Source organism: Aythya ferina (assembly GCF_964211825.1).
Source record: "Aythya ferina genome assembly, chromosome: 10".
Taxonomy (NCBI): Eukaryota; Metazoa; Chordata; class Aves; order Anseriformes; family Anatidae; genus Aythya; species Aythya ferina.
In genome coordinates this window covers 6,310,295-6,325,798 of record NC_140306.1, presented here as the reverse complement: position 1 = coordinate 6,325,798, position 15,504 = coordinate 6,310,295, and the positions used below count along the sequence as shown (strand labels likewise).

Here is a 15,504-nt window from a genome sequence, read left to right as displayed (position 1 = left end):
AGCCTCTGTGGTCTTGAATTATCTCAGAGCCCTTGGCTGAAATATTGCTTCAGGACCCACACCATGGTACCCTCACTATCTCTGTTAGGGAGCTCAGCAGCCACATGGCAGTGTTTTCTCTAGACTCCAGATTATTAACTCTGCAGACAGACACCCACCTGGTCACATTAAGTGCTCTGCTGAGGTTCAGACAGGAACCTTCAGTGCTTACAGTGCCCTTCTGACCTGGGCTGGAGCTCATATTTACCAGGACACCCTCCAGCCAGCTAACCGGCATTTAAGACAACTTCAGCCAGACACAGCACTCTATAAAGTTCTTAAGCAGAAGTAGTAACAGAAGTGACTATTAAAGAAACAGAGTAAACAGATTTTTTTCCTACCTTTCTGTTCTATCCCTTTATCTAACTTTCACCTAAGTTTCTCTTTAGCTTTCTCTTCTTTTGGTGGATTCCATTCTTTCAGGCTGAGGCCTGTTACTCTTCTAACTCTGTCCTAGTACTCTAGGAACCAGGAGACTTCTGAACTTTTTCTCCCCCTTCTATCCTACACTATTTCTCCTTCAGAAAAAAGACACAACCATTCCTTTGAAACCCCCTCCTCCTCATCCTTTTAAAGGACTGTTGTTCCCAGCCCAGGCAGCGAGTGGCTTTGATTGCTGGTGACTGGGATCAGCTGAGGAAGGGAGGGATCCGTGATCCATCACAGATAAAGCCAAGTGCAGATACCAGCCATTTTTCTTCTACACCAAAAGCTTTTTGTGCTGGGGGCAGCTGCTAGTAGGCTGCTTGTGCATACAAGGATGCTTTCTAAGATCAAGGTGAGTAGTAAAGCTCTTTTTTTGCAGTGAGTGTCCTTCAGTGTGAAGGAGCTGAGTGCTTCTCTGCATTGATCCTTCTTTTTGCACAGCAAGATGATCCTGAGTCTCGTTGGTGTATTCTTTAGATATAAGGCAGCCTCTGTGTTTATGTGGTGCTAACCTCCAGGTCTGCAATCCCTGTTGGTTGCTCATATAAGGTATCCCAATATAAGTTTGCTTCCAGATTTTTCATGGCTGGCTGAAGGTATAGATGTACTCATGGCTTTGGGGTAACCCTGAAGCAGAAATGTGTGATGAGCAGTAGATGAAAGCCAGCTGTCCTGTTCTTCCTGTGTGGTGTCCAAGGCACTGAAGAAAGCTCTTGCATGTGTTTCCAGGTGTGGGGAAGTAGCTTACACTTAATACAGCAAATGTAGGCTTGTCTTGGGTGATTCACAGAGGTGTTTAGTTATCGTATCCCTCTGTTGAAGGGAGTAGGTGGGCTCTGATAGTGCTCTCTCCCCTTTCTATTGGTTTTCTTAAGCTATCAGCCTTTGGGTTTTGAGCTCTGAAGTGACCGTGCCCAACCCAAGCAGTTGGATGGCTCCTGGGGGCTGCAGGAGCAGGCGGTGATGTGCTCAGTCAGCTCTGTGTGCTCAGGGCACTAACAGAGAAGTGAAAGGAAGGGGAGAGGAAGGTCAGGAAAAATCCTGCTGATATCAGCCCTGGGCTGGTGGGAATCATCTCTGAATGATCTCTTGGGTGCCCCCTACTTCTGAGTTATCTGTGGCAAAGGGAAATGTTGGTGATAAATCTGTCAAGCAAGGTTTTCTCCAAAATCAATGAAACTATTTTCCCCTAAAAGGGATTTCTTGGATACTGCCACAAAGCTAGCATCAGGAGAGAAAGAAGCCATCAGGTTTAGATGTCAGCAGTGTCAGTTTAATGCTAGAGGGAATGATTTGCCTGCCTGCCAGTCCTGAGCTGTTTTTTCCCTGTTGTCACACTTCTGGCTGGACCAGAAGATGCTTGCAGAGAAGTTTAGTCACACAGGGCAGCAAGAGGGGGATGCCTGATGTGGTTACAAATGGCTCTTTCCAAACCCAAGTATGGGTTGAGATTTCCTGCCTGTGTCAGTCCTGGCTCTAGCCTGGGTGGGCAGGCGATGGGTTTCTCCTAGGAAAGCTCTCCTCCCTCTCTCCCCCTGCACTGTGAAGGAGCAGAAGGCTCTGCTCTCCAGAGACCTGCCCCTTTGCTTTGCCCCTACTGCTTTGTGGCAGAAATACTTCAGCTCTCATGCTGGCACAGTAAAATTTGCTTTGGCTCCCACCAGTGGGCAGTTCTGATTTTCAAATGGCCTCGCCAGCCTGCAGAGGATGGCTGGGTGTGCTGAGGATCACAGCGTGGCTGCCTGAGCTGAAGGAGACAGCTGAGATGTGTGCTCTCCGGTAGGCTGTGAATAATTCAAGTGTGCTGAAAATGAAAGGCAGGTGCTCTAAAAATGGTTCAAAAGCATCAGTGCCTTCTGCCTGAGGATGTCCAGGCCCCCTTACAACATTGTGAAATTGTCAATTTGAAGCAATAAGATACCTTTATGGCTTTAGCATCAAAAGCAATGTAATGGCTCTTTGCTGTCAGAGGGTTAAAGGCTTTCTCTAAACTGCAGTGTTTTCAGGGAAGATGTATGTAACAAGCCTGGCATGGTGCAGTCTGTCACAGCTCATTCAGTATCTGCAAGGAAATAGAGCTGCCTGAACAGTTCCTAATGCAATCTTCTTCTAGTTGGAAGTGCTGTTACAGCACACAAACTGGAAGGATGGCATGGGAGGGTTTTAAGGCAACTTCATTTGGAAAAGGCACAAGTTTTCTTGGGTCAGAGGGAACTCCTCTTTTTTTTTTTTTTTTAATTTTTTTTTTTTTGTTGCTTCAAAATTACTTTCCGAAGTATAATAGAAAATGAATGGCAATTCAATAAGTCAAAGCTGGAGAAGGCACTTAATTTGGAAGCATTTAACATTTCAGTGGCTTCCGTAGCGTTTTCCAGTTTCCCTGCAGCAGCTTTGCCCGAACTGAGTTCTCTGCCCCTTCTCCCAGCCCTTGCAGGGCTTGAGGACCCCTTGGTACCTCATTGCATCGCCTTGATTTTGCAGACTGTCACTTAAATAGCATCACTTTGGCTTCCTACACCAGCTATTATTAAACTGGCTGAGCTCCAACACCCCAAGCCCAGCTGACTTTTCTATTCCAATTCAGCTGGGAAAACGATGGCATTGTGCAGCCCTCAGCCTGCCTTCCCTTTGTACGCGTCTCAGGAGATGAATAACTTATGATAATGTCATTAGCGAAGGGCCCAAATGATTGCAGTGTGCGCCTCTCCCCGCGAAGGAGCCGCAGTCTGCGGTGGGGACGCTAGGTGGTAGTCTCAGCCCAGAAACGCTTGGAGCTGTGGGGACTGTGAATTTTGGGTGTGTGTCAGCCGGGTTTGCTTCTCCCAACGCACAGTTGGAGAGCAACTGATGGGGAAGTGTTTTTCCGAGCCGAACTCCTCGCAGGTTCTGAAGCTTGTAACAAACTCCCAGCTGATCTCCAGAAAAGGCAGATCTGGAGCCTGACGATTTTCGTGGTTAACTGTTCCTGAAAGCACCAGTGAGATCTCTATTTCTGATGGTGTGAGCACAAATTCTGATTTATTTTATTTTTTTTTTAAAGCCCAATCCCTAGATACGTCGATGCCTGGAGTCAATGGGACATAGAAGACATGGCAGGTCCCCTCCTCCCCCTCAGTTTGGAGCAGACGTATGAGCAATTATTACCTAACACTATAAAAGTGTCCTGGTTTGGCTATTTTGTGATGCTTGTTTTACATTTGGAATAAACAAGCACTTACATACAAAGTCATGCTAATTGTATCTGATGTGATTACTCAGGTACAGTCAGCTTTGTGTATGTCACAAAGTGCCCACTTGCTCAAACTCTTTGCTGCTTGGTCTCTAACATGCTCTAAGTTCCTGCATCTGCTCCTGAGGAGGCAGCCCAGAAGCTTCAATTTGCATCTCCTGTAGCCAGCCCAACACTGCAAGACATTTCCTTTCATCTGTTTTTCCCCTGAGAAGTCAGAATCGTTAAGGCTCAGTACCGCAGGTATATTTATATGAAATGAAATCTGCATATGCCATAAACTTTCAAGAACAGAAGAATTAAATAGCAGCAGTGAAGCAGAAGAGGCTCAGTTGGCTCCGCTCCCCACTGACCAATATTCGGGCTACGTTAGATGCCCTGGCTAGGGAGGGGACTTCTTCCAGCTTGCTCTGAATCAAAGAAAAGATTCCCTTTGACAGTGATGTTAAGAAACATTCAGATGTGTTCCTACTTGTTTTGTTCAGCATGTGTTTAAGTGTGAGGGGAAAATGTGGGGGGTGGGGAACTTGGAAATAACCTTTTTTAATTATGAGATATCAGATTGACTGAGAATTGAATCCAATTTTCACTCTGATGGACTGGGAATAGAACGCAAAGAGAAATCAGGCATATATTACTTGTAACTTGACTCTTTCACAGTTTCAACAGATTGCAAACTAGTATTGATTTCTATACATAAGCTGTGAACAAAAAAGAATTACAAAACTTTTCAGCAGCCTGAAAAGCCAATATCGACCAACCTAGAATGGCATTTAGGAGAGCGATGCTTAGCTGATGAAAATAAATGGCAGTAAAATAGCTTCTCACTTGTAATTTTTATCTAATATTGTATCAGGTCTGTAATCCTTTGCAAGTGTCATCTAATGCATCACTGGCGACTGGAGAAATGTATGGAATGAATAAAGAGGATGCCTGGATGTGGAATAGCCAACCACCTCCTATCTTCTTGAAAGGCTTCAGTTTGATGCATGATATTCCTCTGATGAAAGTATAAAATCTACTCTGTTCCCAAAGCTAGTCTTATTCTTGAGCTTCTGTAAAAGCAGCGCTTTGACACCATCCATTTATTTGTCTCCCTGCAGCCACGAAATCATGTGGCTGTGCTATGGCACTGCTAACAGGAGTGGCTGTGGGGTCATGAGCATAGATTAGAACCTTTTCTATTTTAATATTTCACTATTTCTAGATATCCAAAGCAGAGGAAAGGAGCAGAGGACAGAGGATGGGCGTGAGCTGTCAGGCTGCTCATGAAGGGAGCTTTCTAGCAGGAAGAGCACAGCATTGCATACAGGTGCCTGGGATGGTGACATTAAAAGCTAGGTCAAAAAGCCCAAAATAAGACAAACATTCCCCAGAAGACGGTGGGAATGGCTCCTCTGGAGATGCCTTCTCTCTGTTGTCTGGCCCCAAAATGTTACTGCCCTAGCATATAATGAGCATCCCTAGTTTTTAAGGGGAAAGGAATGAGAATTCTTCTAACACAGGCCAATCATTTTGCCTTGTTTTTAAGCCTTGTTTATAGAATCAGAATATCCCAAGCTGGAAGGGACCCACAAGAATCATCAAGTGCAACTCCTGGCTCCACTCGGGACCACCCAAAAATCAGACCATGTCTCTGAGAGCATTGTCCAACCTCTCCTTGAACTCCAGCAGCTCGGTGCTGTGACCACCCTGGGGAGCCTGTCCCAGTGCCTGACTTCACCCTCTCCTTCAGTGCCTCTTCACCCTCTTGGTGAGGAACCTTTTCCTGATATCCAACCGAAATCCCACCCGTCACAGCCTCATATCATTCCCTTGGGTCTTTGTTTTGGTTTCTCCTACTTTGGGGTGGGAGGACAGGGGGTGGTCATCTGCAGAGCACAGAGTGTGGGCTTGGTTCATCTGAACGTGCAGCTGCAAAGACTGCTTCTATGAGTGCCCTGCTATGGAAGCAAAAAGCCTGTGGAGCAGGTACCAGGTCTCCGAATGCTTCTGCCAACAGAAATTACTATTCATCATATTAATTCTGAAAGGACATAAATTCTTGTCAAATACAGGGGGAGGTTTCTTGCAGTAGGATATTGGTGTTTCTAGTTCAATGCATGTTCTGCTGGACCAGAGCTCAAATCTTCATCTACTTGTGGCCAATTGCAAGCAAGAGTAGCTCCATCCCTTAGGTTAGAAACATTACCACTTGACTGGTATCTTAGTTTGAAATTAAATTAAACTGAGAAGCAGGTGTTGCATATGACCAGACAAAGAAGAAGTTCAGCAAGCCTCTATCTGCATCTTCAGATCAAGATGAACTTTGATAAACTTGGTTATTAAAAAAACAAGCAACGTTTTTCTCCCTCATCTGACTTGCAAATGAAGCTAAACTCGCATTATCAAATCTGATTGGAATTTATTTTCAGCTGATGGATTCACCACAGACTTAAAAGACTAAAGCCAAGATCGTAATTGCATATTGTGGGCTGCCCCTGCTGCAAAAGTTCTGCTGATTTCAGAGCAAAAATCTACTTAGAGAGAGAGCTTTTTGTGCTAAATGAATAGTTAGAAATGCGGTAATTGATGTTTCTCATTCAAATGCAGAAAGAATTTTGATTCAGATCCCTCCTCCCTCCCTTTGAAACGCTATTTACCTACATCAGAGTCTAATAAGGTTAATGCGCTAGATGTTCCCCCAGTGTAAATTGTATCAGTAGGAAGAATGCTGCTTGAATAGAGTCCTCCAGCTCTATTCATTTGCTTTCAATGTGTCAAATTAATTTTGCCACATGGGTAATAAAAGCTGTGCTTCTGTGTATTTCTGTAAACATTGTACGATTTAGAAAGTGTTTATGATTTCTTTTAACAATGAAACTTAAACTGTGCACAGTCCAATATCAGCAAGTAATTTCAGAAGCGACTGAGGCATGTAATTGAGTTTGTCAGTGTAATTGTATTTTGGAATAGATAGTGGTATGGTTTTTTTAGTTGCTAGTGAGTCTCATATTTAGTGTGCTGATTAATTCTATTAGAGAAGTTAATTAGACTGAGGAGGTGGGGGTGAGAATGGATACAAATCACTTTAAAGCACTGCATTTAACTTGGAGTTGATCATTCTGTGTACGGAGAAATGATGCTTCTCCCTGTTTCGGACTCACGTGTGTGATTAGAGCTCATCAGCGCAGCCCTGAGCCTGCCGACAAGGACAAACGAGGAGTATGGATACAATTTTCTCTCCTTTCAAGTGTGAACTTCCAAATTGAGGCACTGCAGGGTACGGAGCTGACCTGACTTTAAAACAATAAGCTCCTGTTTGCTCCGTCATAAAAAACAATTACAAGATCTGTATTTCTGGCACAGCCTCCCCATATTGTTTCCTGTAAATAGTAAAAGGCAATAAGGAATAACTAGGCACCACTTAAGGGCACTCTGCAAGACTTTAGAGAAGCCGGGGCTCAAGTCTTTGCATTTTGGTTTTCCAGGACGCTGGAGGTCTGGCAGCTGTAACATCTGCCCCTGAGGTGGTATGAACCGTTTCTGGAGTGCATCAGCAGCTTTGGGATGGTGAAAGGAGAAGGACGGGCATTAATTCTCTGTGCCTGCTGACAGGGGCTGCACACAACGCGCACCCTTAGGAGCAGCACAGCAGGGGAGCTCAGCCCCAGAGGAGCTGATGGGGCTCTTCTGCACCTGAGCTAGCATGAACCAAGCAGCTGGAATTGTAGGCAACAATTCAAAGAGCCCTTCAATGCCTCTCCATCCCCACAGCACGCCCCAAAGCACTTCTAGGTGTGAGATGAGAGGGACTGAGGAAAGGGGGAATAGGGAATTGCAACAGCCTCCTCTAAAGTCAAAAATATGTGAAATAAATCCATAGAGAATAGACTTTAAGAAGCTGTGTGCAAATTGAGTCACCTGGAATACTTCCAACTAGACAAACACATGACGCTAGCAGAAGAGCATTAAAACATGCCTTGAGACCTCATCTGAGCCGGACAGAAGTCAGGACCCTTTATAATGCACATGTTGGAAGCCTATGTTATTTTCTGGAAAAAGTCTCTGCCTAGATGTGGAGGCAGGATAGCGTCAAACGAAGCAGTGGTCAGGACTATACAAAAGCCAGGTCAGCTGTCTGTACCTCTTCAAGCAACTTAGATATTGTGTCAGGGGATTGCTCCCAGCCTGCCTGCTCGGGCCATTATAATGCTGTCAGTGAAATTCCTCTTATCTTCTGCCTCCTTCCTCGTGCAGATTATGCAGCCGTGGTCAGCACAGGGCATATTTTAATAAGATTCAGAGTGGTAACATCTGGCAAATTCACATGTCATATGCTTCTCCTTCCCCGTGTACAAACAGCCTGTGTTCCCAGGCTTTTGTTTCCCTTAGATAATGGCTTCTCTGCAGCAGAATACCAACGATAGGTTATCTGCCAGGAGTGGCAATGCACCTCCCGATTGCGTGATACGAAGAAATGATCAGAAACTTTCCCTGTTGGGAAACTTCGCATCGGAAGGTGGCTGTGATAAGCTCAGTGAAAGGAGAAAGGCTGGCAAGGTTCCCTCGCTGCACAACGGGAGGAAAAGGAAAAGGGCCCTGGAAACTCGCAGGAGGGTGAACGAGAATGTCTTGTCATCAGCCTCCTTCCTCTGGTCCTGGGAAGGAAGCTTTGGCCGCCTCTCACCAACGGGATGGGCTGCACAATGTCAAAGACAACAGTGGAGATGGAGACTGAAGGCTGAAGTAGCTCAGTAGAGAATTAAAGGTGTGTGCAGAAGGGCAGCAGCGTGGCTGTCTGGGGGTGCCGTGTGCTATTCAGGATAAAACGACGTCTTCTTGCAGGGGCAAATCATGTGCTGACTACTGGGCTGGGGCTCAGCTGCTGGGGACTTCCTCAAATGCTCAAATGAAGTCAACAAGATTTATGAACATGAAAATATTTAGGTACTACTGAGACTTTCAATATTCTATCTCCCTTTTAATATCACTGCAATCCCAGCCTCTTGGGACGAATATCACAATTTTTAGTCACATTTTGGGGTTTATTATAATCCAAAAATCAAGCATTGCCTGCAGATAAGGCTTTTACCACTTGTGCAAGCCGGTGGAAGGAGCTGCACAAGTCCCCTCAAAGACCTCAGCTTTCTGGAGACTGGTGAGTCTTCTGCAAAAAAAGTAGTGGGGATTCCAAGCTACCAAAGCCACATAGCCATAGAAATAATGTTGTCTTCTGCAAATAGAAATAGAAATAATTCATAGAAATTATATCAAAATCATAGAAATAATTTTGTCTTCTGCAAAAAAAGTAGTGGGGATTCCAAGCTACCAAAGCCACATAGCCATAGAAATAATGCTGGGTAGTTTTGGATTTCTGATGCAGACTCTGTGGTGCATGGACAACTTGGTTTCTTTGCCCTTTTCTGAGTAGCTAAAACAGCCTGAGAGAGACTTTTCCTTGAATTAAAGGGTACTAAAAATGAATTATAGCAAGTACACAGCACCAAGCACAACACACAGCTTTTTTTTAAAGCAAATGTCATAATTTTTACAGTTTACATTTAAAAATAGCTGTGGTTTACATGCTGAAATTCAGCTGTTCAAATAAGCCCTTAAGCTCCTTCCTTCAGCAGCACCTCCCTGTAGGGGCACCGTTACGGCTGCGGTGTCACCGCCAGCACTTCCCATCAGCCGCGCTCCTGGGAGCCAGAGAAGGAATTGAGCTGATAAAAACTAGGAGCTGAGCAAACAGCTGGCAAGGAACTAATTTTCTAAAATATTGCTGCTTGTCTGCATGGAAACGCTCACAACTTGTTTCTGCTAGGAGGCTGATGGAGCTGAGCGGTGGGCGTGAGGGTCAGGGCCATGGCCACGCACCTCCCCTGGGGCTGGGGCTGCCGTCCCTGTGGCAGGGGTGTTGGGACGGAGGATCTGGGGGCGTTGGGAAGGGAACAGGCAGCCTCACGCTTCAGTTTGGGCAGGGCGGAGTGTCAGTGTCCAGCTCTGAGGAATGGGGGAACAAAACATCATGAAATTTGAGGAAATACAATTGGAATTGAGTCCTTCTTTACAGAGACCCAACAAAATTTTGTTCTCTTAGAGGACAGCCCACTGTGTGTTTTGTTAACCCTGGCTGCAGCTTTTGGAAGAGACCAGGTCTGCTAATCCTCTATTTAAAAGAGAGGAAGGCACTAAACCACCAGGAGAACGACTCAAGCAATTTGGTTGCCCAAGGAACCCACTCTTTGGGAATGTCGGGGTGCTCCCCTGGAAGAGTTTGGTAGTGCAGAGCTGCCTGGGCAGTTTAGGGCCATCCTGTCTCAAACTTTTTCTTAACTCTGCTTCCTGAGTCAACTAAGTCATTGCATCAGCCCACAAAATGAGCTGAGAACAGATGTGAGCGATTCCAGTTGTCAGGTCACTGGACTGTAGCCACAAATGCAGGCATAATTAAGATTTTCCTCCATTTCTCTTATGTGCTAAATGGAAATATTAGATTAATTCAGCTGTGCTGTGAGATGAACTGCAGAGACTCTGGCAGATATGCTCACATGGAAAAGGTCACCGTGTTGCCATTGGATTGTTATTTCACTTACTTTACCCAGTAGTTAAAATGGACATTTTGTCTTTCCCAGACCACTCATCTCCAATTGTCCAGGCAGCCAATAAGGCAGGATAAATGAGGATCACCAGAAAGTTGTACGGTTTAAGGCTTTCTATCATTATGCAAAATCTACAACTTCATTAATCACTTTTCTCTTAATGAATTTGGGGACTAGCGTTTCTGCTGCTAAGTACTCAAAGGAGTTATTAAATCTCTGGCTGTCTGGTTCCCCATCTGCTTCCACAAAAATTTACTGCAATTAGTATTTCAGCAAAATTTCTAAAAATGGCCAGATTTCTTAAGAACAGGGAATGCTACTGTAAGCGTGAAGGGGAGCTTATGGTGTATGAGTAGCAAAAAACGCTTCTAAAATCCTCATTAAAACAGCCTTCGCTGTATTTTGCAAGAGGGTCAAAGCAATAAAAGTGAGCCTGACAAAATGAGGAGAGGCTGGAAAAACTGCTGCCCATCCAGGTCCAGCTGTCTGCTGCTGGCGAGATGTTAGGTTAATATTTAATTCATTTTCATTTTTTTTTCCTGAAGGAAGCAGCTCCACCAGCCCACGCAGCAGCCAGGGAAGTGGGCTGGTGTCTGTAGCACAGCGACTGTGCATGCGGAGGGGCTGTGGGGCACCGGGGTGGCAGCTGGAGGCAAGGAGCAGTTCTGGGGCATGGACTGGGCACAGGACCCTGCTTCTTCACAGCCCTGATCACTAGGCCTCGGGTTGCCTCTGAGATTTTTTATGCACTGAAACTGTGACTAAATCATTGCTGGCCCATCCCTGGCAGAAATAAGTTGTAGGAAATAAATCTGTGCTTGTGGAAGACTGTGTCAGGAGCCCTTGCCTTCATGTGTGCATGTGATGGGTGTTGAAGAAGGCTGGTGACAACGCTGTCACCTGGAGAAGGGCCGATGTCACTCCTTCCATTGCATGGAGATACGCTCATGGTGTGTTCTCAGGAATGTGCTCTTGCTCTGCTCCAACTTCACGGTTCTGTTGCAGTTTGTCATAAAATGGGGACGAACAAGTTTTCTAATGGCCAAGAGGTTGTTTCGCTTCTGGTCTCTGTTTGCAGGCCCACTCTGCCATGCTGTGAGCCCGTAGTACATCCCAGCCCCTTGGGTGTTGTACGCAGCCACATCGCCGACATCCCCCTGCAGATGGCCTCCCTGGCTCAGCCACGTACCTGCTTAGCTTCAAATCAGAGGGATCCACGAGCCTTTATTTTTATTCTACTTATGCCAGGACACATTTTTGCAGGGGCTGAGTTTCCATCTGCTTTCCCCAAGTGCGGGCCGGGCCTGGTTTCTCAGGAAGGAAGAGCTGCAGGGTGTTGTCTGCGCTGAGGCAAACCTGGCGACCCGCGAGGGGCTGGCTGACTGGAAGGGCTTGGCTCGGATGCGCCTGGCTTGCCCAGGAGAAAGATAATAAACAGAATGAGGAGAGCAATTGCTTTAATAAATAAACTGGAACATGTGTGCAACTGATACCGCCAGGGGCTGATATATGCCAAGAAGTCTGTTTTTAACATCTGCTCTTCAGCGGCCTTAATATGTTATGACCAGATCAATATATCTTCTGCTGCTGGTGTCAGCCTCCCGACAGCAGCTAGAGACGGGGGGGAAAATACAGGTAAACAAGCATATATCCATATATATATGCACATATATATGCCTTTTTGTACATAAATACCCACCAGTGGGAGGATTAATAATGTGAAACGGATTCAAAATGGTGCTTAAGCAGCCCATAAAGAGAGGCCCTATTGGCGGCCCATATTTGTTCCCTATGTTTTGCACAGCACAGAGGATTGTTCTGATGTCGGCAACTCAAAATTCCACATGGGGCATCCATAGACGCAACGTGTTCTTTACCATACTGTGATTAAAGGGATTTTCATCTCTTGCCAAGGCTTTTATGTGCTGCAAAGGTTGGGGGAAGCAGGTGAGGTGCTGTAGGCCTGGCGGTCATTTTTGCAAGCACTCCTGCCAGCCTGCAGCCACGGGCAGGGAAGGGCAGAGATGAAAAGGGGCTGAGCAGGTAGATGTTCCTGGGCTGTAGTTTTTAACTAAAGACAGAGTGCTACCAGGGGAGAGGAAAACAAGAAATCCTACAGGCAGGAAGAAAGCGTGTGAAATTATTCAGTGCTTGAAAGTCATGTGGATCAATTGACTGAAAAACTTTGAACTTACGTGTTATAACAGAAACCAGGACCCTACTGAGCAGAAAAGTAGTGAGAGAAAAGCTATAATCAGCTTATATTTTAGGAGACTGGCAGGTTTGAAAGCCCTGGCTGGCCTAGTCATCTGGTAGATTGACTTTGGCAAAACCACCTGACAACCATCTGAACTGTGGGGAAGAAGCATCACGGGGCTATGCCTCAGCCTCCCTAGCTCATCCTTCAGCCCTTGAGCTTCAGAAAGGACGTGAGAAAATGGACTTCTTTCTTTATTCAACTTACTCTGCAAGCTTGGGGGGAGTCCACTGAAGGACTCTGCACAAAGATTAGTGCTTGGCATGCAGCATTAGGCGGAGCTTCCTCATTTAAGACAGGATGGTGGCTTGGATGAGTAGGAGGTTGTGGCCTCTCTGAGCCAGCTGCAGTTCTTCTGACAGAAGGTGCTAAATAAAAGAGACTGCCACTGAGTGTATTTGAACGCTTTGCATTGAACAATGTGAAAAATTCTTGTTATGACCCTAAGCACCTTTACATCAAGAGACCTGGGCACACATGGAAAATAAGGTCTTCTTTCAAGTGCTGCCATCAGTGGATTATGTGGGGATAGCTTTAAAATTATGCTTCATTTACTGCAGACATCTGATTTTTTTTTTTTTCCCCCTTTAATATTGCTCTGAAGTACCTAATCTAATGACAGATGTGGACTTGGAAACACAGGAACTTTCAGGCTTTTGTGTTTATTTAGTCACTTAGCAGAACACCAGCTGGAAATGGTAGATTTTGGATCATTTTTACTTCTACCTAAATAGCAGGGTTCTTTCAGAAAGTCAGGCGCTCTGCTGGGTATTACTTTAATAACTGTTCAGTCCCATGTTCCCTTTATTATAGCTGACACATGTAACTGGCTCCTGTTTCTTCCAGGAATCCAACCCAAAGTTTTCAGGAAGTAATTCCTTGGATAGCAAACTGGCTCTGGTTGGCCCCAAAGCCCTTCCAAGGAATCACAGGTGTTGGAATAAAGGAAGGAAAGCCAGCCATAATGGGGATGAGTGCTAGTAAAGTCAAAGAAGTCCACTTGTTTGATCATGTGCTGATAGGAAAACAGGAGGTGATCCTCAATGAACATAACAAAGACTAAATTAAAATGAAGTACTGATAATACACCAGAGCAGAAAAAAAATGTAAAATAGGACCAGAAAACCAAGGAGAGAGAAAGAACATGAATGTGTTATATTTCTATATTTGATTGCAGAGCTTTGAGCTTTTCACTCGAATGAAAATGAAGACAATATGAAGACTATTCTAACCAACATCACATGTCCCTGAGAAATGCAGGTGTTCAGGAAAAACCACTGAGTTGTAGGAGGGCTGTAGTAAGTTTGCGAGAGTTGGCAACTCCATTTTGATGTCAGCCACTGCACTGCTGAGGGCAGATGTTATAGGTTGAGTGTTTCCCACATGCTAACATCCTCAGTGCTCTGCCAAAGAGGGGCTGAGCTGTCTGAAGATGGTCACTGATGGTGAAAATGTGAGGCATCATTGCTTCCTCAGCTTCTGCCTCCAAAGTCTTCCCAAACAAAGCGCTCTCAGCCAAGGAAACCTTGAATTAAAGCCTGCCGATCTGCCTGCTCTGCATGCACTGTCTATAGTGCTTTCTAACATCTACCCCCTTTCCCTCCTCTGGAATCATATTTCCTATAATTTCAAGCGTGGTTTTCTGCTGGGTGAGGATTATGCGAGAGCTCTGTGTCAAAACCCTCTTTGTATCTTTATTTTTATTCACTTTTATTGGATTTTGGTTTCGTTTCCTCAGTCAGTGGTGGGGGGTGAGGGGGGGCACAGAAACACCCCCCAGCTACTCAGGAGTACTCGTGGCCAGAAGAGCGGCAAACACCTCAGATGCCCAAGCAGCACCGCTGCTCGCACGCGACTCATCGCTAATTAATGGCTCGTTAACAGCTCATTAACGCTCGGTGGCCGTTACCGAGGCGCTGAAGCCGCTCCCCGCCATGCGCGGCGGGGGCGCATGCGCAGCGGGCTCGGCGCCCACCTGACCGCGGCTCGGGGGCCCCAAGATGGCCGCGCCCATGCGGGGCTAGGCCCTTGCGGGGACCTGAGCCCGGTTCCGTTTCCCCTAAGGCCGGGCAGGGCAGGGCAGGGCCGGGCCGGGCCGGGCGGTGCTGCCCCGTGCCGGGTTGTGCCGCCGCTCCCCGCACATGGAGCCGCGGGAGTCGTGGGCGGCCCTGGCAGTGAGTGCGGGGGCCGAGGCCTGCCCGTTGCCATGGCGACGCGGGGGCCGCGGCCTAGGCCCGAGCTGGGCCTTGGGAGGGACCCGAGGGGGACACAGGGCGCGGGGGGCCTGGCCTGGGGGTGCGGGGGGGTGCAGGGTGCTCCCTGTGTCCCCGGGCCGGGCAGCGCTTGGTCGCGCTGGGTGCTGTTAATTGGTGTCTGGTTCGATGTAAGGGCAGTGGGGTGCCCTCTGTGGGGTGTCCCCAGCTCCTTGTAAGGCCGATGTGACTGACAGCCAGGGAATGAAGTTATTTTGGTTGTCTTTTTGCCTAAAATCATTTCTGTTCTGCTGCAGTTATAAGCACGCCGATATTGGCACCCGCTGGCAGGTGCGCCCTTCGCTGCTTCGTGCATTTAAATGGCGTTAAGATGCAGGAGTTTGCAAAGTAAAGAAGCAATTAGTAACTTTTGATTCATGCTTTAGCAGATGGCTCGGTTAAATCTGATTAAATCTGATCAATGCTATTTTGAGCAGATAAGGATTTTGATGAAAAAGAGTGAAGAAAAATCAATGCATGCAAAATAGCCAAACAGATTAAAAGAGTAATTAACTTATTGATTAAAACTCCAGTAGTAGCAACTCAACACCTCTCTGAATCCTCTGTTGGCGCTGGAAAAAAAAATCAGAGTAACACAGGAGAAAGTGATTTGCTTGCAGACTGAGTTAAAAACTTGTGATAGTTTCTTGCCTGCTGTCTATATGCGGTAGATTTCTGCAAAGTGTGTCTTGTTCTGAACAACAATGAATAAATAAT

At 46.2% G+C, this 15,504-nt stretch overlaps 1 protein-coding gene across 4 annotated transcripts in view; it reads left to right on the top strand.

Annotated features, from left to right (window-relative positions):
* The first annotated feature begins 247 nt into the window (after nt 1-247).
* Nucleotides 248-15,504, top strand: part of SLC25A26 (solute carrier family 25 member 26) — a 96,431-nt gene continuing 81,174 nt past the window's right edge. For 2 of the 4 annotated variants that reach the window (XM_084530765.1, XM_084530764.1), the window contains exon 1: nt 14,514-14,709. Coding sequence is in view for 2 of the 4 variants with exons in the window: in XM_084530764.1 (XP_084386890.1) it covers nt 14,677-14,709 (33 nt within the window). In the remaining 2 variants the exon portion in view is untranslated. Of the gene's footprint in view, nt 818-14,513; nt 14,710-15,504 lie in introns of those variants that run through there. The other 2 variants (XM_084530766.1, XM_084530763.1) reach the window with 2 other exon arrangements.